Source organism: Lepus europaeus, chromosome 1, assembly GCF_033115175.1.
Source record: "Lepus europaeus isolate LE1 chromosome 1, mLepTim1.pri, whole genome shotgun sequence".
Classification (NCBI taxonomy): Eukaryota; Metazoa; Chordata; class Mammalia; order Lagomorpha; family Leporidae; genus Lepus; species Lepus europaeus.
This window is the reverse complement of record NC_084827.1, coordinates 65,679,299-65,703,072: the sequence shown is the minus strand read 5'-3', so window position 1 is coordinate 65,703,072 and position 23,774 is coordinate 65,679,299. Positions and strand designations below refer to the sequence as shown.

Genomic DNA, 23,774 nt, shown 5'->3' with positions numbered 1-23,774 from the left:
GTGTGCTGGCTGTCACGAGTGGCTACGAACCCAAGTAGCTTCGTGACTGGATTAGAAGATTTGCACCTGCTCTCCGCCCCTGGGATACAGTTCTGAGGCTGTTGGTGAAGCTGGTGGGGAGAGTACAATTTGGGAAAAACAGACGCCTGTCCTGAAGTTGGCAGTGAAGTGATGAAGTGTGCTGATGTCTGCAGCGTAGGCTGAAATGCATCAAAAATTCGGGTGCATTGAGTAGATTGAGGGATGGGGGGAGGAGTGGGCGGAGCAAATGCTGGTTGTGGGATCCACGTGGGGGAGTGTGAAGTTCTCCCCACTTTTCCGAATGCTTGCAGATTTTCACAGTGATGTGCTGTGGGGAGGACACCCGCATTGTTTCAGAAGACGGATGTTGTAAACCTTGAATCATGAACGTGAACTTGCCGTGGTTCCCTGGTTACGTTTCTTCCTCCTGGTGTCTCTTCCTCTTCCATCTCAGTTCACTGCGTTTCCGCCCCCAGGAGATGGCCACAGACCTTATCTCTGCTCTGTGTTCCCAGTCGCCCTGGACCGCAGCTACGGCCTTACTAACCTGTCACAGTCACCAGGCTGTTTCTTTAGGGCAGCGGCTCTGTTCCTGCGATGCCTTCCATACAAGCAAAAACCGGACGAACAGCAGTAACTAGACTGCCAGCGGCGTCAGCGGTTACAAGGTTCTTATCTGCAGCCTGGAAAATACTTCCGCATCTCCTAGCAAGGCTGCCCCCGGAGACACTGTGACAGCCGCTTGTCTGCGAGGGGCACCCTTGCTCACCACCCCAGCCCTGTGGGAAACACTTGTGCACCAGAAACAAGGCTGAGAGGAGCTTCCCGTCCTAAGTGCCACCTTTCGGAGAGGCTGTGCCTCTGCCGCCCAGTTCTTCTATGTCAGTGCCCCGGTTCAGAGGCACTTCATCCTCTAGTTCATTGCTCAGCTCACTGAGTAAAAAGCTGGCAATTAGCACAGGGGGGAGTGGAAAGAATGCCTGGTGTAGGCAGGGGAACTGCTGGTCAGGCATAAGGGCTGGGAGCGAGCAGCCCAGGGCCAGGCACGGAACCCACGTGCACGCCCTCGGTCAGCCCTCCGGTCGTCACGCAAAGCCTCGAGCGTGTTCAGTGTGTGCTGCATCAGAGGACAGAACACACGACAGCTCGCTTGCAGAACTCCACAAGGATGATCTTGATACAGATTAAAATACCGGGAGGAAATACACAGTGGATAGGGACTGTCCCCAGGCGGCAGGGTCGCAGGTGCCACAGATGCTGGGTGTGTATTTTAAAGATGGTTTTTATGTATTTATATATGTGCTACTGAGCATCATGACTTTATTTTATCAATTTAAAATAGTCTGGATATTAAGTGCTTCCTTGTTCAACACCATCAAGTCTTTTGATAATCTCCTTTTTTCTCAAATTTTGCTTTTGTTCATGCCAAAATGGACCAAATTATCCTTTTAATGATACCAGCCTGAAGAAGCTTATTATAAGTGCTAATTGCCATGTATGGCAGTTTTCCTGTGTGTGTATTTTAAGATTTATTTATTTGAAATGGGACAGGTGTTGTGGCATAGCAGGTAAAGTCACTGCCTGTGATGCCGGCATCCCATACGAGGTACTGGTTTGTGTCCCTGCTGGTTTGTGTCCCAGCTGTTCCACTTCTGATCCAGCTCCCTGCTAATGGCCTGGAAGGCAGCTGAAGATCGCCCAAGTGCTTGGGCCCCTGCCACCTACATGGGAGACATGAATGAAGCTCCTGACTTTGGCCTGGCCCAGCCCTGGCCGTTGTGGCTGTCTGGGGAGTGAACCAGCAGATGGAAGACTGATCTCTGTCTGTTTCTCCCCCTCTCTCTGTAACTCTTTCAAATAAATAAATAAATAAATAAATATTTTTAAAAAGAGAGAGCTTCGTTTGCTGGTTTGTTCCCCAATGGGTGTAATAGCTCCTGAAGTCAGGAGCCAGGATTTCCATGTGGGTCTCCCTGGTGGGTGGGTGCAGGGGCCCAAGCACTTGAACCATCACCTGCTGCCTTCCCAGGCACATTAGCAGGAAACTGGATTGAAAGTGGGGCAGCCAGGGCTGTAACCAGCAGTCCTATGTGGGATGCCGTGACGCTGGCCCCACTGTGCGTTTCTTGAGTTGGCATTGTGGGCTTGGGCGGTGAGACTCCTGCGCAGTCTCCATTGCCTGCTGACCCCTGAGAGGCTTGTTTCATGTTTTGCCTGGCACCCTGGAGCTCTCCTGCTCCGCCAGCCTGGGGCCACCGTGCCTGCTCCTTTAATGATTTTGGAGGAGTGTTGTGGTCACAGATTTTCAGGGGATGCTTCCCTTCCCCCACAGCCGGGACTCAGGGGAATAAGCACGGTTGTCATCTTCCCCTGTGGGTGGACAGGTGTCTTCTGGCCTGTTCGGGCATCTCAGCGCTCACTCCTACCTTGGTGGGTGTCTGGTCTCCCAGCCCCGTGTGTGTGTAGAGTCCTAAGAAAGCAACCACTCAGGACTACAGGAAGGGCTGCTCTTACCGCTCAGATTCCAGTCCCGTCAGAATCTTTGCAAGGGGGTCCTTGGAAAGCACCCCGGGTCATGACGTGCAGCTGGGGAGGGGAAGCACTGACTTACAGTGGCGTGTTTTACCCAACAGGTGTGAGTGTGTGTGTGTGGGGGGTGTATTTATTTTTTTCCACTGGGGGTGTCTTCCAGTTACCTTATCAGCAGCAATGGAAAGAGAAACCCCTTATAATTAGCAATTAGGTAATTAGAATATAATTAGGTAATTAGAAAAAACATCCTCTTAAAATTGGCTAGAAGGAGACCAGCCTTCCTGGCGGTCCTACTGTGTGCTAGGCGTTGCGCTTAGGCCTTCCACGTGCTCTCATTGTGGCACAGAACCATCCATCAAGGTAGAAACACAATGACTCGCTCTAGGTCACACACTCCTAAGTGGCGGGACCAGACCCAGGCCCACAAGACACTGCCCGCCCTTTCTCCCTCCATTGTGACGTGTGTGAAATACAGACAGACGCTGTCTTCATACACACTGGTTATACGATAGTGATCGGCACTTGGGTTGGAGCAGGTTCCGGGTGTCTGTTCAGTTCACTTACTCAGGGTACCTTCTCCTCCCATGATGCCAGCGCTGCTGTACTCACTGGCTTTGACTGAGAGGCTGGGTTTTAGGAAAGTTCATTACTTCGGCTAAACCCCGGGGAAGTAGTCTGCTTCTCCCTCTTTTAGCTCTGGCGTGTCTTGGTAAAGCAGGGCTTATCACAAAGCACGCAGTCACATAGTCCCCTGACGGTGGCCTCCTGGCTGGGTGCGGGTTGGGCCCGCGTGCGTGTTGGGGGCTACAGGTACAAGGGAAAGAGGGTTGGGAAAATGGAGAGCTGGAGATTGAGGTCTCTGGGCTGGTGTCCATGGCCCCAGGTGGCTCAGGGTGGAGGTAGGGAGCTGGGCCTGGGAGCTACTTGGCCCCTGTGCCTCGTGAGGCCCTGTGGGGGGCAGATGGGATGTTGGTGATGGGGTGTCCCCTTGTCCCTCCCCAGGGATGGGGTGCCCATCTCTTCTTTCCAGCCTCGGCCTCGGCGGGCTTTTTCTCCACACCAGGAGGGGCTGAGAGGCGTGACTTGGTGGGTGATGGAGGAACGACACTTGCCTTCAGTGGGGCTGCCAGCACACAGCCTCTGAGTCTTGCCTCCCTGTCGTCAACAGCTCTCCACCTGGGTCTCCTGTGCAGACGACCGGCAGGATGGCTGCGAACAAGAGCAAGGGCCAGAGCTCCTTGGCCCTGCACAAGGTGATCATGGTCGGCAGTGGAGGGGTCGGCAAGTCGGCCCTGACGCTTCAGTTCATGTACGACGAGGTAAGAGGCGCCAGCCACCCCGCCCGCCAGCTCTGTGTCTGGTGGCTTCTGTTTAGCTTTCTTGGCGGGGAGCGGGGAGTGCTAACCAGCGTTAAGATCTGGATTGCTGATTCCAGGTGGTAATTTCAGCCCTGGTGGGTGTGAGTCGGGGGCTTTCCAGGAGTCTCTGCTGGCGTTCTTTCTACTGTTAGGCTTGGAGCTTGCTGTGTGAGCCGAGCAAAGGCGGGGAGAGAGGCCTTTGTGCGGGTGTCCGTGCAGAACGCGTCAGCTGTCCCGCTCTGTGACTCTCCATTTGGGGACGCAGTGAGTGGGGGCTCAAGCTTTCTCCAAGTGGTGACGTCAGGTTGTCCCCATGCAGCACAGAAGAGCTTGCACCCCGCTGCCCTGAAGTGCCATCACCGAGTGTGGGCCATGTGGCTGACTGGCATCGGGTCCACGGTGACAGCCAGGTCCCTGCTGGCTAACCATAGCTGCTGCCGCAGGCAGGGCAGTGTTGGGTCAGGGCTTACGCTTCAGGGCGTCTCCCTTGCGTCATGTCTGCACAAATGTACGTTTCAGGACATTTGCCAAAGAAGGCGGAGCCGCGGTGGGATTGCAGATCCGCATCTCTGTCCCCCAGACTCCCCTGCCCTGGGCCCACTTCCCCTTTTATTGGAGTGGCCCTGGCCGTTTTTGGCGTCTAGCCAAGGGAAGTAGGATGAGGGGCCGAGTTGGCCTGGGGTGGTTTGCAGTCCCTCTAGCGTGTGGCCAAGTTGCCACCCACTGTGCTGACTCAAATGCACTGTGATGTGCAGGGGCCAGGTGGATCCAGGCGTGAACGCCTCCTGTGGCACCTGGCACCGCAGGGGTGGGGGGCGATGGGGAAGAAACAAGGGAAGAACTGTGGGGAGCTAGAGAGCGATCCAGACAGTTCTTCCAGATTTCACAGCAAACCTGATAGAGGCGTCCTAAATTTGGTAGTCCAGCGGTCTCTCCCTGCCTATCCATGGGAGGGGTGCCCTGCACATGGCAGATTCCACAGCGCTCAAGCCCTTCCGTAAGGGGCTGTGGTGTTTGCACACAACCTGCGCACATCCTCCTACAGAGCTTGCGTCACCTCCAGATGACTCTGGTACCTGACGCAGCGTACTGCCACGTAAGCAGTTGTCCCATAACCCTTTGGGAGTGATGACAAGAAAGTGTGCACGTGTATACAGATGCAGCCATTGTTGGCCTAACTGCGTTTTTAATCCATGCGCTGGTTAAATCCACAGAGGCAGAGCCCGTGGGTGCGGAGGGCGGCTCGTGTGTAAGGAAATGGGATTGTGCGGGCGCTCCCCATCGCTGTGTTCTGTCGGCACAGCCGTGCTGTTCCATGCACAGCGGACAGCAGACCAGACACGCCGGCATCTGCTCAAAGACAGAACACCAACTGGCTCTCGCGGGAACTTCCACTGTTTGCTGAGGGTGGCTGCCCTGGGAGGCCCCAGCACCTCCCAGCACCAGGTGCAACGGCAGCCAGCTCTCCACACGGGGTCCTCGGGGGTCCTGGTGAGGATGGGCCACATCCAGACCACAGCAGGGGCAGAACCCCGGCAGATCAGGGGAGGGGGCGGCGATGGCGAGGCCTCAGGATGCCAGAGCCGAGGGCGCGTTCAGCCCAGCTCTGCGAGGAAAGGGCGAGACACAGTCGGGCGGGGCAGGCGCAGGGGTGAAGTGGCGGTGCTTGTCCTGAGTTGGATTCTGGAACAGCGCCACCCTGTGGTCCCTCTGCGGTGATGAAGGTGCCGTGTGTTCTGCCCAGCACGCTGGCCGCCGTGCGCTAGAATGCGGCTAGTGGCCACTCTGCTGGACAGGACGGCTCTAGAACCATGACTTTGGAGCTTAAAGAACCCCTAGAACAATGTCCAAACCCAGGAGACCGTGGAATCTCCTGGGGGAATGTTTTGAAAAATACCTGCTGAGTAACATTTCTGGAACAATGATTGATGTCCTCCCGATGCTGCCAACACGTCCAGGGGTAGCAGCTCCTGCCCGAGGGACTGTCTAGTCCAGCCTGACCACACAGAAGGGGAAACTGAGTCCCGTGCTCGGATGCCTGTTCACGACCATCCCTTGGGCTGGTCAAGCTCTGCTCCTGCTCCCCTGCGTTACCCGCAGGCTAAAAGCATAGTTAGCTTCTATGGGGGATTTCCAGGAACGCTGGGTTAAGGTGGGAGCCGTGGTCACAGAAGACTTCGTTTATGCCTAAGCTCTGCCTGTCAGAAGATCTGGGGGGAGTTGCCAGTGTGGGCAATAATCAGAAATTTTTTTTTTTTTTTTTTTACTTTTTGACAGGCAGAGTGGCTAGTGAGAGAGAGAGGCAGAGAGAAAGGTCTTCCTTTTTGCCATTGGTTCACCCTCCAATGGCCGCCGCGGCTGGCGCGCTGCGGCTGGTGCACCGCGCTGTTCCGAAGCCAGGAGCCAGGTGCTTCTCCTGGTCTCCCATGGGGTGCAGGACCCAACCACTTGGGCCATCCTCCACTGCACTCCTGGGCCACAGCAGAGAGCTGGCCTGGAAGAGGGGCAACTGGGACAGAATCCGGCGCCCCAACCGGGACTAGAACCCGGTGTGCCGGCGCCACTAGGCAAAGGATTAGCCTAGTGAGCCATGGCGCCGGCCTATGATCAGAAATTTTAATCCTTTTGTCTTTGGTCCAACTCTCAGAGACTTAGCTGTTTGCCTCCTTTGGGAAAGTAGATTTCTTTTCTTCGTCTTCTTTTTTAGAGATTATTTATTTGAGAGGTTAAGAGGGAGAGACAAAGAGAAAGGTCTTCCATCCACTGATTCACTCCCCAAATGGTCACAATGGTCAGAGCTGGGCCAATTTGAAACCAGGAGCCAGGAGCTTCCTCTGGGCCTCCCATGCTGGTGCAGGGGCCCAAGGACTTGGGCCATCTTCCACTGCTTTCCCAGGCCATAAGCAGAGAGCTGGATCGGAAGAGGAGCAGCCTGGACTCGAACCAGTGCCCATGTGGGATGCCAGTACCATAGGCAGAGGGTTAGCCCACTACATCACAGCACTGGCCCCTGGGAAAGCTGATTTCTAAAGCAGCAAGTGCTTCCGACTTCTGTCTCGGGCAGAGTCAGCTCCAATTGTGGTTCAGGGTGTGTTAGACCCACGCGCCCTGAGCGTCTGAGACGAAATCCCACGGGGCACAGATGCAAAGGCTGTGGTGGTTTCCCATGTTTAGGGCCTGGGTAAGCCGCCAGGCTGGGATGTTCTTTTTTTTTTTTTAAGATTTATTTTGTTTATTTGAAAGTCAGAGTTACAGAGAGAGGTAGAGCCAGAGAGAGAGAGAGGTCTTTCATCCGCTGATTCACTCCCCAAATGACCGCAACGGACAGAGCTGAGCAGATCCGAAGCCAGGAGCCAGGAGCTTCTTCCGGTCTCCCATGTGGGTGCAGGGGCCCAAGCACTTGGGCCATCTTCCACTGCTTTCCCAGGCCATAGCAGAGAGCTGGATTGGAAGCAGAGCAGCCAGGACTCGAACCAGTGCCCATATGGAATGCCAGCGCTGCAGGCTGCAGCTTTAACCCATTGCACCACAGCGCCAGACCCGGGATGTTCTAATAATAGGCGCACTTGCAACCGCGGATGCGTGTGGCGCGTAGCAGGAGCTTCAGACTCCCAGCGTCAAAGGAATCGGCGGCTGTGGCTGCCTTTCCCCTGAGAAGCTCTGGAATGGACAGCTGGATGCTTGACGGTGTTCAGAGATCTGGAGGGAAGGGTGCTGGGTTTTGGTGTTTTTTGGCTACGTTTCTGGTAAGGTGCTTGAAGGACACTTGTGAGGCATGGACAGGTTCTCCCCTTGGCTATACAAAGACCACTGATACTCCAATTCCACTTTTAAATTAAAAACTACATTGCAGCGTTATTGAGGTTAGTTCACATAGGAAGTTAGGAAGTCCACTCCTTTTTTTTTTTTTTTTTTTGGACAGGCAGATTTAGACAGTGAGAGAGAGAGAGAGAGAGACAGAGAGAGAGGTCTTCCTTCAGTTGATTCATCCCCCAAATGGCCGCTACGGCTGGAGCTACGCCGATCCGAAGCCAGGAGCCAGGTGCTTCCTCCTGGTCTCCCATGCGGGTGCAGGGCCCAAGGACCTGGGCCATCCTCCACTGCCTTCCCGGAGCCACAGCAGAGAGCTGGACTGGAAGAGGAGCAACCGGGACAGAATCCGGCGCCCTGACCGGGACTAGAACCTGGTGTGCCGGCGCCTCAGGCAGAGGATTAGCCAAGTGAGCCGTGGCTCCGGCGGAAGTCCACTCCTTTAACGTGTACTGTTCTGTGAGGTCTGTCTGTTCACACAGATGAGTGCAGTATTCATCATCACTCACTTTCCATCACTCCGAAACAATAAGCAGAACCCCCCGTGCTGGCAGTGGGCCCCATGCCTGTGTCTGTCTCCGCCGCCCCGGCCCCGGCAGCTGCTTTCTGCTCCTAGGGCTTTGTCCTGGCCATTTCCGGGAAATGGGGCCTTGCGGTGTGTGGCCTCCGTGCCTGGCTCCCTTCCACTCAGCACCGTGTTGGAGCATGGTACTACGCTTCATTCTCTTTGGGGAAAAATGGACAGGATTTGCATAAAATTTACCCTTTGAGAGTGTACCCTTTAGCGGGATTTTAGCATATCCACAAAGTTGTGCAACCACCACCACTATGGAATTGCAGACCATTTGCATCACCCAAAAAGATACCTTGTGCACAGGAGCGGTCACTTCCTGAGCCTCATCCGGCTACACTGGAAAGCTGCGGATTTGTTTCTTCTGCATATTTCACTTACATACAGGTTTATCCGGTATATGACCTTGGGCGCCTGGCTTCGTTTACCTAACTGTAGATTGACAAGGTTCATCCACGTTGTAGCCATCACCAGTGTGTCATTCCTTTGCGTGATGGAAGAATATTCCAGTCGCCTGGACGCTCCGTGTTCTGTTTATTCATCAGCTGATGGACATTTGGGTTGCTTCTGCTGTTTGGTTGTTATGAATGAAGCTGCCACAACGATTTCCACAGAGGTGGTTGTGCAGACTCAGGTCTCACGTCCTCTTGGGTCCTGTGTACCTGGGCGTGGAAGTACTGGGCCACGAGATTCTAAGTGACTCTGTGAGGCACCGAAGGACAGCTTTGTACAGTAGCTGCACCACTGTGCAGTGTAGTGGGGTTCAGGCGTCCAGATTTTTGTTTTTTGTCTCTAATTTGAGAAGCAGAGAGAGAGGGGACACTAACAGAGCTCCCACCCACGGGGTCACTCCCCAGCTGCCCACAGTGGCGGAGGCTGGATGGGAGCCATAGCCAGGAGCCTGGAACACAGTGCCTGTATCCTGCACGGGTGGTGGGAAGGCAGCCGCCAGTGGGCTCTAGGCTCCCCATGTCCTTGCTAGCGCTTGCTACTGTCCGTCTTCTCGGGGCAGCCATCCTGGGGGTTGAGGTGATAGCCGGTGTGGTGGTGACTTACGTTTCCCCTACTGGCCATTTGTGTGTATCGTCTTTGGAGAGTTGTCTGTTTTACATCATTTGTCTTTTGAAAAAGCCATTTATCTGAGAGCGGACGGAGAGCTTCCATCGACTGTTTTGCTCCCGAGATACTGGCAGTGGCTGGAGACCGGGTCAGGCTGAAGCTGGAGCTGAGGACTCAGCCTGGGTTTTCCACGTGGGCGCCAGGGACCCAGTCACTTGGGCCGTCTCACGGCCCCCATGGATCTGCAGTAGCAGGAAGCTGGAGTCAGGAGCGGGGGACCCCAGCACTCCAGCATGGTACCTGAGCGTCCTAACGGCTGGGTCAGACTCCTTCCTGCACCTGTTTGTCTCTTCTGTGTCGCGTTTTAAGGGTTCTTTATATATCCTTGGATACAAGTGCCTTATTAGACATGATGGATGCAAATATCCGCTGAGCTGTCTCTTCACTTGCTTGAAAATGCCTCAGAAGCATTTCATTTCATTTCATTTCATTTCAATGGCGTCCAGCTGTATCTGGGTTTTCCTTGTTGCTTGTGGTGTGATGTCTAAGACCCCATTGCCAAATCTAAGGTCATAAAGGCTTGCACCTGTTTCCTTCTAAGGGTTACGAGTTTATAGTTTAAACTTTTTTTTTTAAAGATTTATTTACTTGAAATTCAGAGTTACACAGAGAAAGAAGGAGAGGCAGAGAGAGAGAGAGAGAGAGAGAGGGAGGGAGGTCTTCCATCTGCTGGTTCACTCCCCAGATGGGCGCAACGGCCAGAGCTGCACTTATTCGAAGCCAGGAGCCATGAGCCAGGGGTCTCCTCCGGGTCTCACATGCAGGTGCAGGGGTGCATGGACTTGGGCCATCTTCTACTGCTTCCCCAGGCCGTGGCAGAGAGCTGGATCAGAAGTGGAGCAGCCGGGACTTGAACCGGCGCCCATATGGGATGCTGGCACCGCAGGCGGCAGCTTCACCCTCTATGCCACAATGCTGGCCCCCTAGTTTTAAACTCTTACATTTAGGTCTTTGACCTGTTTTAAGTTCATTTTTGTATGTTAGTCTGAAGCATGGATCCAGTTTTCTTTCTTTTCTTTCTTCCTTTCTTTTTTTTTTTTTTTAAATCAGGACACTTTCTTTTTTAAAAAAAGATTTACAGCTTGCGCTGCGGCTCACTAGGCTAATCCTCCGCCTGCAGCGCCGGCACCCCGGGTTCTAGTCCCAGTCGGGGCACCGGCATGGGAGACCAGGAGGAAGCACCTCGCTCCTGGCTTCGGATTGGTGCAGTGTGCCGGCTGCAACGCGCTGGCCGTAGCAGCCACTTGGGGGGTGAACCAACGGAAAAAGGAAGACCTTTCTGTCTCTCTCTCTCTCTCTCTCTCTCTCACTGTCTAACTCTGCCTGTTCAAAAAAGAAAGAAAGATTTATTTATTTGAGAGGCAGAGTTACAGAGATAGAGGGAGAGAGAGGTCTTCCATTCAATGATTCACTCCCCAAATGGCCATAATGGCTGGAGCTAGGCCAATCTGAAGCCCAGAGCCAGGAGCTTCCTCTGGGTCTCTCACATGGATGCAGGAGTCCAAGCACTTGGGCCATCTTCCACTGCTTTCCCAGGCCATAAGCAGAGAGAACTGGATCAGAAGAGGAGCAGCCGGGACTCGATCTGGCATCCATATGGGATGCTGGCACTGCAGGTGGAGGCCCAGCCCACTGCCCACAGCGCCGGCTCCCCGAGTTTCATTTTGTTACGTGTAGGTATCCAGTTGTACCAGCACCAGTTCAATAGTGCTGTGTTGTCATTTCCATACCATTTTTCTGATTTTCTGGATTTTTTAGCATCATTGACATTTCTTATTTGCTGTATAACAAAGAGCTCTGAAATTTCAATATCCTTATTTCTAAGTAATTCAGTTACTGAAAGGGGTTTAACATTTCTTCAGAAAAAAAAATTTTTGCCCTTTTTTTCTAGTGGGATGCATTCTATGGAAATTTTCTCTTCTGAAAGCTCTTGAGTGTGGGTGTGGGGCCCAGTAGATGGGATGCGGGTTGGGACACCTGTGTCCTGTCGGAGTACCCGGGTTTGAGTCCTGGCCTCATTCCTGTCCAGCTTCCTGCCAATGTGCGCCACTGTGGGGCAGCAGTGTGACTTGGGGGTTTGGGCCCGTGTTGCATGGGGGACCTGGGTTGAGTTCCCAGCTCCTGGTTTCACTGTGGCCTGGCCCCCGCTGTTGTGAGCATCTCTGTTGTGGATCGGAGCCTTTGTCTCTCTGCCTCTCAAATAAATACAAGAAATAAAAAGTAAGAAAAAGTCTTTCCATATGGAGAATACAATCTCCTGAATTGATTCCATTCTTTTTCTTTTTAAAAAAAAAAAGATTAATTTATTGGCCGGCGCCGTGGCTCACTTGGCTAATCCTCCGCCTTGCGTTGCCGGCACCCTAGGTTCTAGTCCCAGTCAGGGCGCTGGATTCTGTCCCGGTTACCCCTCTTCCAGGCCAGCTCTCTGCTATGGCCCAGGAGTGCAGTGTGGCCCAAGTGCTTGGGCTCTGCATCCGCATGGGAGACTGGGAGGAAGCACCTGGCTCCTGGCTTTGGATCAGCGCAGTGTGCCGGCCATAGTGGCCACTTGGGGGGTGAACCAACAGAAAGGAAGACCTTTCTCTCTGTCTCTCTCTCACTGTCTAACTCTGCCTTTCAAAAAAAAAAAAAGATTATTTATTTGAAAGAGTTACACAGAGAGAGAAGGAGAGGCGGGGGTGGGGGGGAGAGGGAGAGAGGTCTTCCATCCATTGGTTCACTTCCCAGATGGCCACAATGGCTGGAGATGCACCAATTTGAAGCCAGGAGCTTCCTCTGGGTCTTCCCATGTGGGTGCAGGGGCCCAAGGCCATCTTCTACTGCTTTCCCAGGCCATAGCAGAGAGCTGGATTGGAAGTGGAACAGTTGGGTCTCGAACCTGCGCACATACGGGATGCCGATGCTGCAAGTAGCAGCTTTACCCGCTACGCCACAGCGCTGGCCCCAACTCCATTCTTTTTCTATGTGGGTTCATTACCCATGTAATATTGTTAACCTCATTTGTTTTGGGTTTTCTGTTGAACAGCTTTTAAGTTTTAAGTCTAATCTTTTTGATGTCTTTTTGGCAAATTCATACATATATAAAGAAGTTTATTCTTTGCTCTCCCTAATTTCCCTGTGCAAAAAATACACAGGGTTTTGATCTGTGGCTGTTAACACGCAGCGCCTCCGTGAGTTACCTGGTCTGTTTTCGGGCAGGAGTTTCTGTCGATTAGATTCTCAGGAGCGGGAGAGCTGGGACAAGGGATCAGTGTTGCATTAGTACTGCTGAATCCCTCTCCACAGGGGGACTGTCCTGGTCTCTGCTCCCACGGGCAGTGGACGGATGTCCTTCCACAGGGGGACTGTCCTGGTCTCTGCTCCCACGGGCAGTGGACAGGTGTCCTTCCACAGGGGGACTGTCCTGGTCTCTGCTCCCATGGGCAGTAGATGGGTGTCCTTCCACAGGGGGACTGTCCTGGTCTCTGCTCCCACGGGCAGTGGACGGGTGTCCTTCCACAGGGGGACTGTCCTGGTCTCTGCTCCCACGGGCAGTGGACGGGTGTCCTTCCACAGGGGGACTGTCCTGGTCTCTGCTCCCACGGGCAGTGGACGGGTGTCCTTCCACAGGGGGACTGTCCTGGTCTCTGCTCCCATGGGCAGTGGACGGGTGTCCTGCCCCCAGGGCACGTTGGCCGACTGTGGGATTTTTGCCAGTCTGGCAGGTGAAAAATGGTACCCCAGTGGAGCTTTAATTTTAATTTTCTTGATGAGGATGAGTATCTCTTTTTTTTTTTTTTCCCATTTTTAAAATTTGAGAGGCAGAGAGAGAGCGCTGCCATCTGCTGGTTCACTCGCCCTGTGTTCGACAGCTGTGGTTGGGCTGGTGCCAAAGCTGGGAGCTGGGAACTCACCCCAGGTCTCCCACCTGGGTAAGGTAGGACCCCAATTACTTGAGCCATCACCGCTGCCTCCCAGGGCCTGCGTTAGCAGGAGGCTGAGACTGGGAGTCGGAGGCAGGTATGGAAGTCAGACACTCCCAGATGGGACTTGGGCGTCTCAACAGTTAGGCCACGTGCCTGGCCTGAATTTGTTCTGTGTTTCGCGTCACCGTTTGTGTTTTTCTGTGCACTGCTGATGAGTGTTGCCCACCCGCTGTGCCCCCTCCCAGTTCTAGGAACTCTCTGGATATTAGAGGGGTTGGCTCTTTGTGATAATGGGGTCCAGTGTCTCTCCTCTTTGTCATTTGCCTTTGTTATACCATACTGAAGTTTTAAAGTACTTTTTATGTAGTCTAATTTATCGGTTGTTTCTTACATGGCTTCTGGATTTTGAGTCGTAGTTAAAGAGGCCTTCCCTACGTGAAGGTAATGAAAGGACCCCGCCCATTTTCCTTTTGCTACTTGGGCGGTTGTGTTTTCTACACTGAATCCTTGCCCCATCTGGAGTTGATCTCGTCACAGAGTAATTGAAGCCTGTTGGGGCCTCTTGCTAGCTTCTCAGGTGGTTTTTGAATCCCTGGTAACCCTGAGTGCAGGCTCCTGGCTCTCACCTTCCACTGCTCGTGTTAAGATTCTGTGCCAACAGTCATATCGCCAGGTGCTCTGCTCCGTCCTCGGTCTTCTCATCTGTAGACTGGGCCTGTCTGTCTCTGTGGCTCACAGACAACACGGAGCACGGCAGGACGGAGTGGTGGAGAAGCGAAGGGTCTCGTGTCCTTTTCTTGGGTCTTGTCCACCGTGTGACAGAGGCACCCAGCCCACACTTGGCTGACTGGAAGCCAAGTACTCACGCACCGATGCGCATTTGTAGCGGATCTTGCCCCACTGCGGTCGTGCCAATTCGCGATGCTGTTTATTTCCCCAGTTTGTGGAAGACTACGAACCCACGAAGGCCGACAGTTACAGGAAGAAAGTGGTTCTGGACGGCGAGGAGGTGCAGATAGACATCCTGGACACGGCCGGCCAGGAGGACTACGCGGCCATTCGAGACAACTACTTCCGGAGCGGGGAAGGCTTCCTGCTGCTGTTCTCCATCACCGAGCACGAGTCCTTCACGGCCACGGCCGAGTTCAGGTGCGTGGGGCAGGACGGAGCCGCCTCGCGCTTGTGCCTGGCGCCTACACTGAGGCTTGAGCTTGGTGTTAGGCAGAATTCTTTCTGAAGGATTTTCTGGGCCTTGCTGAACCTTGGCACATTTCTTTTTCTTTTTTGAAGATCTTATTTATTTATTTATTTGAGAGGTAGAGTTACAGAGAGGTAGAGACAGAGAGAGAGGTCTTCCGCCCGCTGGTTCATTCCCCAAATGGCCGCAATGGCCTGAGCTGGGCCAGTCTGAAGCCAGGAGCCAGGAGCTTCTTCCAGGTCTCCCTCACAGGTGCAGGGGCCCAAGGACTTGGGCCATCTTCTACTGCTTTCCCAGGCCATAACAGAGAGCTGGATCGGAAGTGGAGCAGCCGGGACTTGAACCAGCATCCATATGGGATGGCGATGCCACAGGCAAAGGATTAACCTGCTGCACCACAGCGCCGGCCCCTGGGACATTTCATTCTGCTGTTATGAGCTCACCGGGGCTCCCGGCTTTACGATTGCTGATGTCAAAAATAATGTTAAGAATCTTGTTTGTCAAGAGATGAGCCTTGGCCAAAAATTGCCATTTTGCTCAGAGATGGGGTTTGAAACAGCTAATCATCTTTTTTTTTTTTTTAATATCTTACTAAGATAGTAGTAATTGCTCTACTCTGAGGTTTATGAACTGTGGGCAGGAGAACGAGGGACGTGCATTGGAGTAGCCCCTTGCTACCCCTGGGAGGACCATTAGTGTGGGGGTGGGGGAGACCCTGCCTGTGTAATCAGATGGGCCTGCCCTGCCACGCCCCAGCCCTGTGACCACAGACGCAAGACTCAGCCCCGGGACCTCGGGTTCTTCCTCTGCCAGTGCACTTGGTAGCTGAGAAGTGGAATGCAAGGCTGCAGGAGGCTGTGGATTCCATGGGGGGGCGGGAACCACAGCCCCTCCCTGTGCCTCTGACCCGCTCTCCGAGTAGGTACGTCTCTGCCATGACTGCTGTGCAAATGTGGCGCCTGAACTCTCCAGAAGTCCACTTGGTGGTTAGGAAACGGGAGGTGGTCGTGGCCTAATTCTTGTCTTCCACGACCTTCTCTGCACCCCGGCCCCTGCCCTTCCCGTCACTCCTACACAGCTGTAGTTTTCAGCTACCCTGCCGATACCCATCTGTCGTGAAGGTTTGTCTGTTGTAAGTCTAATGGGAACTAAAGAGGTCAAAAAGGAAAACAACGGAAACCAAGTGGATTTTTTTTTTCCATTCTTTAGCAAGCTGATCGGAAAGTAAGGGTGATCAGGCAGAGGTGACAGTGGGGAAGCTAAGTGTCGCCCCCGAGCCTCCGAAGGAAGCATCCTGAGCCAGGCGGCCTCTCGAGGGCTGAACGCAGGTGAAGCAGCAGCGAGCGTGGCAGGTCGCAGGGGAGCGCCTCGGTGGTCATTCGGCCTGTCAGGGAGCCGAGCGTGTCACCTCTCCAGGACCGCGGTGCGTGCGTGTGCGGTGGCCGTCAGTGACGACCGGGGACATTGTGAGAAGTCCTAGTGATCCGCAGACCTCTCAGACACGCCTCGGGCTTCCTAGGCTCAGACGTCATAGTGGTGGCAGCCACGCCATCCCGTCCTCCTGCCATCTCGAGGGGGAAACGGGACAGAGGCACAGCCTGCCCGATCCTCCCCGGAATGAGTCCTTTATCGCCCATGACTCCCCAAGATGGGGGTGCTGGGCGGCAGTGTCCTCTCCAGAGCGTAGGCAGGGCGCCCTAGGCCAGGCCCTGGACCGCCGCACGCACACAGCGGGCAGCCCTGTGCTCTCGCCTTGGGAAAGGGCCTCCGGCCTTGGTGAGACCAGGGGCCCTAAGGAGAAGCCACAGAGGTGGATTCCGACCACGGAAAGGAGAAGCTGGCCCTGCTGACTTGAACTGGCGTGCAAGTCTCAGAGCTGCCCGGGAGTCTTACGACACTGGAAACAGGAGAATATTGTTTTAAAACTCTGTTTGGGAAGCAGACAGACAGACAGAGCTCCAATCTGCTGCCTCACTCCCTCCACGCCCGCATTGCCCGGGGCTGGGTCAATCCAGGTCTCCCGTGTGGGTACTTGGGGTCCGATCCCATGCTGCCTGCCAGGGCACGCATTGGCAGGAAGCTGGACCCAGAAGTGAAGCTGGACTTGAACACAGGCCCTCGGAGGTGGGATGTGGGCATCCCAGCCGACAGCTCAACCGCTGGACCCAGAGTGCTCTCTTAGGTCGGCAGGGCTGCTGTGGGCGAACGCAGTCACCTTCCTTCGTGCTTGTCAGCAGCTCTCACACATGGCGTTTCTGCACTTCTCTTCCAGATGGAAAAGCGCCACCATAAATATAAATGCTAATACACACCGGCTTCTCTGCAATGTTTTAAAAAAGATTCATTCGAGAGGCAGAGTGACAGAGAGTAAGAGACAGCACCCATCTGCTGGTTCACTCTCCAAATGCCTGCAGCAGCCAGGGCTGGGCCAGGCTGAAGCCGGGAGCCAGGAGCTCCATCCTAGGTCTCCCACACTGGTGACCAGGAGTACTTGCATCATCTTGTGCGGCCTTCCCAGGTACATTAGCAGGGCGCTGGGTCAGGTGGAGCAGCCAGGACTTGAACTTGTGCTCCAATATAGAATGCTGGTGTTGCAGACGGTAGCTTAACCGGCTGCCCCACAATCCCAGACCCATCTTTGAATTTTTTTAATATACTTTTTCTTCCATGAAATTTTTTAAAGATTTATTTTTATTCATTCATTCATTGATTCATTCATTCAAAAGGCAGTGTGACAGAATGAGAGAGAGAGATCTTCCATCTGCTGTTCACTCCCCACGTGGCCTCAGTGGGCAGAGCTGGGCAAGACTGAACCTGGGGCTCAGTGCAGGTCTCCCTGGCGGTTGGCAGGGACCCGAGTGTTTGAACCATTGCCTGCTGCCTCCTGGGGTGTGCGTTAGCAGGAAGCTGGAGCCTGGAGTGGAGCGAGACTCCAAGTCAGCCACGCTGATATGGGACGTGGCTGTCCCGAGGGCCGTCTTAACTCGGCCAAGCTCCCGCCTCCAGTACGTTTGTTTATGGTGTGACTTTACCTCTGCAAGACTCGTGAGCCAGAAAGCGACCGTCTTTATTGTTCGTAGTTTGTGTTAATCAAGTGACTCCGAATGTCACAGGCTCTTTGACCCTGTTCAAATTGAGAGGATACGGGGTGGATCTGGTGGCCCAGTGGGTTAAACTCTGTTTCGGAAGCCTGTGTCCCATATAGGAGTGTCTGCGTTTGAGTCCCGCCTCTGCTTCCCATCCAGCTTCCTGCTACTGTACCTGGGGGGCAGCAGATGGTGGCTCAAGTCCTGGGGTCCCTGCCACCCACAAGGGAGACCTGGATGAAGTTCCTGGTTCCTGGCTTCAGCCTGGCCCAGCCCCGACTATTGTGGGCATTTGGGGAATGAACCAATGGATGGAAGAGATCTCTCTCTCTCTCTCTCTCTCTCTCGCTCTCTCTCTGTCACTCTACCTTTCAGATAGATAAAAATGAATAAATAAACATTTAATAAAAGGTAGGGGAGGGGTAGATGTTGTGGCACGGCAGGGTGAGTCGCTGCTTATGATGCCAGCGTCCCAGATCAGAGTGCTAGCTTGAGTCCTGCCTACTCCACTTCTGATCCAGCTTCCTGCTAGCGTGCCTGAAGGCAGCAGATGTTGGCCCACGTAACTGGGGTCCCTGTCACTACATGGGAGGGAGACCCTGATGGAGTTTGGGGCTCCTGGCTTGGCCTGGCCCAGCCCTGGCTGTTGTGGGCATTTGGAGAGTGAAGCAGCAGGTGGATCTCTCTCTCTCTCTCTCTCTCTCTTTCTCTCTCGTGCTGCCTTTCATTAAATAAGTAAAACACTTTTTTAAAAATGTAGGGGATAACACAGCTACTCAGAGGCCATTCTCAAGCATCAACTTTCTTTTCATTTATCTTAAGATATTTGAGATCTGGTACTACATTGACACTTGGAAATTTGAAAAGCTCTTTTCGTTATTGTGGGGTATAGAACTGTCAGTGCAGTACTCCCTCGGATACTTTTTGAAGAGGATTCTTCTTGGAATATAGAAGTAGAAATGTCCCCTCTCAACCAAAATAATGGCCGAAGACAATTTCATTTTTTTAAACATAGCTTCAAAATTTTTACTTATTTGAGAGACAAAGAAAAGAGAGAGCTCCCATCGTCTGGTTCACTCCCCAAATGCCTGCAGTGGCCAGGCGCCGGGAATGCAATTCAAGTCTCTCACGTGGGTGGCAGGAGCGCAGCGCTCCTGAGCTCACCGCTGTCTCCCCGGATCTGCGTTGGCAGGAAGCCGGAGTCGGGAGCCGGAGCTGGGAACCGAGCCCGGGACTCTGCTGCGGGGTGTGGGCTCTTCCCCGCTGGCTAAATGCCTGCCCCTGGTTTGTTGACCGCTTCTAGTGATTCTTAGCAGAAGTGGAATTTATGGCGCTACAGGTAACGGGTTTTGTTTAGAGAAATGCTTTTCCATGGCCTTGGAATGTTTCCTTTTGTCTATTTGTTTTTTCATTTTACGACGCAAAGGTGATGTGCACTGAGACGTGATTAGCGCCCAGCATTCTGTGTGGAAACCCTGGGCGGTGTCGGGGAGATGCCGGCAGACACACAGGTCTAATCAGCACTTTACAAAAGCAGACTCGCCTTTCTTCCCCAGAGTCCCCTGGCTGTTTCTGTTCTGTCTGTGGTGTCCTCCCGCACTGGGGGAAATCCCCTGCTGAGCGTGACTTCATGATCCACTCACGGGCGCCACCCTCCTTGTGCAAAGCACAGGATTTTGTAGCTTTTACGGCGATAAGAAAAAACCAAGTCATTTCCCCAGGGGAATTACGTATTTGCGGAAATACTTCTTTTAGCGTGTTTTTATCCCGGAAAGGCACATTTTTTCTTTCTGTGTTGTGTCAGTGGCAGTTGCGGACGCTGTTGGAAGGCTGATCCAGGGCTCTATCCAGAACCCTGCTTCTGTTAGGGCCTTGGGGGCCAGTGTCTGCCCTTGTGCCGGGCGGCCCCGGCTATTCTGACAGGTGGACTGAGGGGAGGCGGGCTTTGCCTGCCGGGCCCCGTCGGGGCAGCTGTGTGCCCGAGTAGGCGGGTGGTGTTTGTGTCTGCGTCGGGGAGACCGTTAGGTTTGGTGGCTTTCAGAACTGCCCTGTCTCCCGCGCCTCAGGGAACAGATCCTCCGTGTGAAGTCCGAAGAAGATAAGATCCCGCTGCTAGTGGTGGGCAACAAGTCCGACCTGGAGGAGCGGAGGCAGGTGCCCGTCGAGGAGGCTCGGAGCAAAGCGGACGAGTGGGGCGTGCAGTACGTGGAGACCTCAGCGAAGACGCGGGCCAACGTGGACAAGGTGGGCCCACGCGCTGTGCGTGTCCCTCGGGAATGGACTGTGTGCGGGTCCCTGGGTGCTTGGAGGGAGCTGGGGACTGGACGAGGACTCCCAATTTTTTCCGGAAGCCTAAGCCATCATAAGTAAGACGCACTACAGGTTGTGGGGGGGCTGACCCCGCCCTTCAGCGCCCACGGAGCCCTCGCTCTGTGCCGGGGGAGCACCTGGAAGCCGGACAGCACTCGACTGCTGGTCTGCAGACCGTGCCGGGAGTACCCTTCCTGGGTGCCCTTGTCCACAGCCCTGTCGCCCTTGAGACACAGGGCAGGCTGTGGGGGAGGGGGGCTGCTTCCCGGGTGCCCCGCGATGGCCTTGGACAAAACCTAATGTTTCTTGCTTTTGCTCCCGCTGGGTTATTGGCTACGTTTAGTCTTCTCAGCTTGCTGTCCACCAGCGGGGCCGGTGCTCTCTCTCTAACTTAGTCTCTAATTACTGCATGCTCTCAAGACTCACCTCTCTGAGTCTCTTCTCTCGTACCCTCCCCAGCATGTGTCCCCCTCCAAACCTCTGAAGCTAACGGAAGGGTGCCCTCAGCAGTGGTGCAGTCTCCCCACCAGGCTTCTGTGTGCCCAAGGCTGACCCCCGGTGCTGGTGGCACTTCCCCGTCAGCCGTCACCCCGTTCATTTTCCTTAGTGCGTGGCGCCCGCTCTTGCCCAGGCATGCCACGCCGCGTCAGCACCCCAAGCTTTAGGTCCCCTCTTTGTGGTAGAGCCATGATTCCCCTTTGCCCCCTGCCTGATGAGGCGAGACCCCTAGCTGGGCTTCCCTGGAGATGGTAGCGGCGCTGGGAGGAGGCTGGCATGAGGCAGGCTTCGATTTGAGAAGCGCCCCGCGCACCTGCACCCCGGTCTGTCGAGTCGCAGCTGCCACGCGGCCACCAGCCCCATTGGTGCAGTGTTCACGCTGTTTCCCAGCCGTGTGTGGAAGACACACAGGAAATCCAGGCCTCTGCTCCACTTGTAAGCCCCTGGAAGGCTCCCCGGCCTGTGTTGTTTCTTGAGGAGGCTGGTGGGGTGGGGAAGGGGCCGGGCACGGTTGTCCTCTGCCCTCCTCTTCGGGCCAGCTGGACCTGCCACGCAGGAAAGCAGGAGAAACTTAGGGCTGGGAGCATTGTATTCACTTGTAAGCAGTGTGCTCCAAGGGAGGCTGTTGATAAGATCATGGTCATTTTAATTTGGGTCTACTCAGTCCCCCTCCCCCCGCCTTTCGCTGTGCGGACAAGAACCTGCACCATCCAAGCTCTTGCTGGCACCCTCCTGGACCACGGGCTTCCCTGCGAGGTGGCACCGGGCTGCGTAGGCCAGCCCGAGCCAGCCTGGGGGGCCCTTGTCTGTGCCTGCAGCTGGAGGTGAAAGCAGGTGGATTCCTAACGGTCCAGAACACTGATCTCGCCTGCCACAGAGAATACAGGAGGGGAGCTGGTGGCGGGTGTGTGGCCGTGCCAAGGTGAGGCCTGCGCCCGCTCTTCCACTCCCCATCTCCGCGGTTGTCTCCGTGCCATCTCAGATGTCTCCTTGTAGGAGCGTGTTTTGTCTGCGGGAGTGCAATCAGTTCTCCGGCACGATTGCCCGGAGCAGAGGGCAAAACCCAAACACTGGGAGACACGATAATCCCTATCTGAATGACACGGCCGGCTCTCGCCAGCTCACCAGCCCCTGATAGTGCTCCCCACTGGGCTCGCAGGGGTGAGCGCTTGCTCCCGACCACTGGGGTCCAGGGCCTGCGTGGCCAGGGCTGTGGTGGTGGACATCTTGCCCCCTCCCCTCCCCAGCTTCCCAGAGCAGGGGCCCCATCCCCCTTCCTGCGGCTGCTGGTGTGCAGCACAGCAATAGTCCAGCCTTGCTAGGGCCACCGTAAGGCGTAAGTGACACACGCTGGGGGCCGTGGGAACTTCAAAAAGTTCATGGAAGATGGCATTAAAAGACCAGTGTATTTTGGAGCAAAGGGTTCTTGAAATCTGTGCAGAGTTTTGTTTTTCATGGTACGCCTTTTCCATGAGCGTTCTGAAGACTGACGTGTGACGAAGCACCAGGAAACAGGTGCCCTTACCAGCCCGCCCTCGCCTGGCGGTTGGAGACGCTGGGGAGTCTGGTGCCGCCTGTCGCTCAGCTGTTGGGGGAGCAGATTTCACTGTCTGAGATGAGCTGCTTTGTGGCCGGGACACTGCAAGGGCTCTGTCCCCGGCTTGGCCACACGCGTGCCTGCTGTAGTTAGGACCTGTTTCGCCTGCTCCAGGCGCTTTCTCTCCTAGGGCCCACGTCCACGCAGCAGTTTCCTTGTGTGCCTCCATGGCGCTAACTCACATCCGACTCGGTTCCCCCCGGATCCTCACGTGACTTTCCCCTCCCTGTTCCTTGCACCCTTCCTGCCCTCCCTAGGTGTTCTTTGACCTCATGAGAGAGATCCGAGCCAAGAAGATGTCGGAAAACAAGGAGAAGAACGGCAAGAAAAGCAGCAAGAGCAAGAAGAGCTTTAAAGAGAGGTGTTGCTTGCTGTGAGCGCCGAGCGCAGTCACCACGCAGGACCCCGGGCTGGCTCCGCGCACAGGAGACCGGCGTGGCCTTCCTCGTCCTGCTCCCTCCCCGCTGTCCCCAGCCTGCCCTCCCGTGCTGCCCTAACATGCCGGCCTGGGCGAGGCAGTGGCTGCCGGAAGAAGCGCCCCCTTGCCCCGCAGTGGAGTGGCGTCCTAGCATCTTTTCCCTAGTTGTTTTTTTTTCTAATTTTTATTTTTTACTATTCCCATCTTTTGTTTTGAAATGAAGATGCCTTATGAGGGTTTTGGAAGCGGGGGCCGAGGAGAGGCTCCCCCCCCACCCTAATCAGAAAGCAATCCACTCGGCTCTGGTGGTGCTGGGAAACCCAGAGGTGTTCCCAGGAAGCTTCCCGGCATTGTGGGGGAGGGTCTGGAGCACAGCTCGAGAAAATGAACTTGAATCAGGCCAGATAGGCGACCGCCGAGCTCATAACTCCTCCTCAGTCTCCAGTGTGGACCGGCTAGCGGCATCGGCTGGTGTTCTCCGACAGCCTCTGGTTTGTGGGCGGGGACCCCTTTTCCGGTGTGCGCAGAGTGGCACGCTTCATGGATGAGACGGTTTCCCCCTCGGGCTGAGCCCCCACCTCCTCCCCGCCCCAGGACTCCATGCCTTCTTCCTGCTCAGCTCTCTGCCTGCACAGGTTCACCGAGCTGCTGCTTCTGTTTCTTTAAGCAGATCACAGGAGCCTTCCAGGACCCCGTGACCAGATACAGTTGTATTCCCAGATCACGGAGCCAGAGCCCGGGCCACACACTCCGCTACCTCCCAGAAGAATCAGGAACCCATGGAGAAAGATAAGCGAGACCCGCGGCCGCCAACCCCTGAGCACTGGCTGCTGGGGCTAGTCTAATTCCTGATCCAGTAGCCTTGCCCGGTGAGGTGGGGGAAGGTTCTCCCTTGTCTTTCTCCTGGTGGCCCTGTCCCAGGCCCCGCAGTCAGGAAAGGTGCACCATGCGAAACCCGGCCTCTCAGCACATCGTCCCCCGTTTTTCAGAAGTGCCATTTTGTGTACAGGTGCCAAAAGTGGATGGGGGTGGGGAAGCCTGGGGGCCTTTGAACTTGCCCCGGAGACTGCAGACATCATGAGCCGACGGCCAAACAATCTGTATCACCTCCCAAAGGATCATGGGCTTTTTTTTTTTTTTTTTTTTGAATAAAAAGCAGACAGGTATACTTTTTGGGGGGCTTCGGCCTATTTATTTTACTCTTTGGTCATGAACAGAGAATGCAAGGAGTCCCCAGCAGAGTATCTGCTTTTGTCAAATGTTGCACAGTTCTCTTCAGTTCAGCCTTGGAATGCAGCTGTGGGAAGTAAAATTACAACAGTGATTTTTCAACGTCACCTTTCCTTCGGGA

General features: G+C 54.8%; 1 protein-coding gene across 1 annotated transcript in view; it reads left to right on the top strand.

Moving 5' to 3' along the window:
- Positions 1 to 23,565, top strand: part of RALB (RAS like proto-oncogene B) — a 40,893-nt gene extending 17,328 nt beyond the window's left edge. Inside the window, exons 2-5 of the mRNA XM_062183960.1 lie at positions 3,722 to 3,872; positions 14,257 to 14,465; positions 19,667 to 19,844; positions 22,263 to 23,565. Coding sequence (XP_062039944.1) covers positions 3,759 to 3,872; positions 14,257 to 14,465; positions 19,667 to 19,844; positions 22,263 to 22,382 — 621 coding nt within the window. The 5' untranslated portion in view covers positions 3,722 to 3,758 and the 3' untranslated portion in view covers positions 22,383 to 23,565. The remainder of the gene's footprint in view (positions 1 to 3,721; positions 3,873 to 14,256; positions 14,466 to 19,666; positions 19,845 to 22,262) is intronic.
- The last annotated feature ends 209 nt before the right edge of the window (positions 23,566 to 23,774 follow it).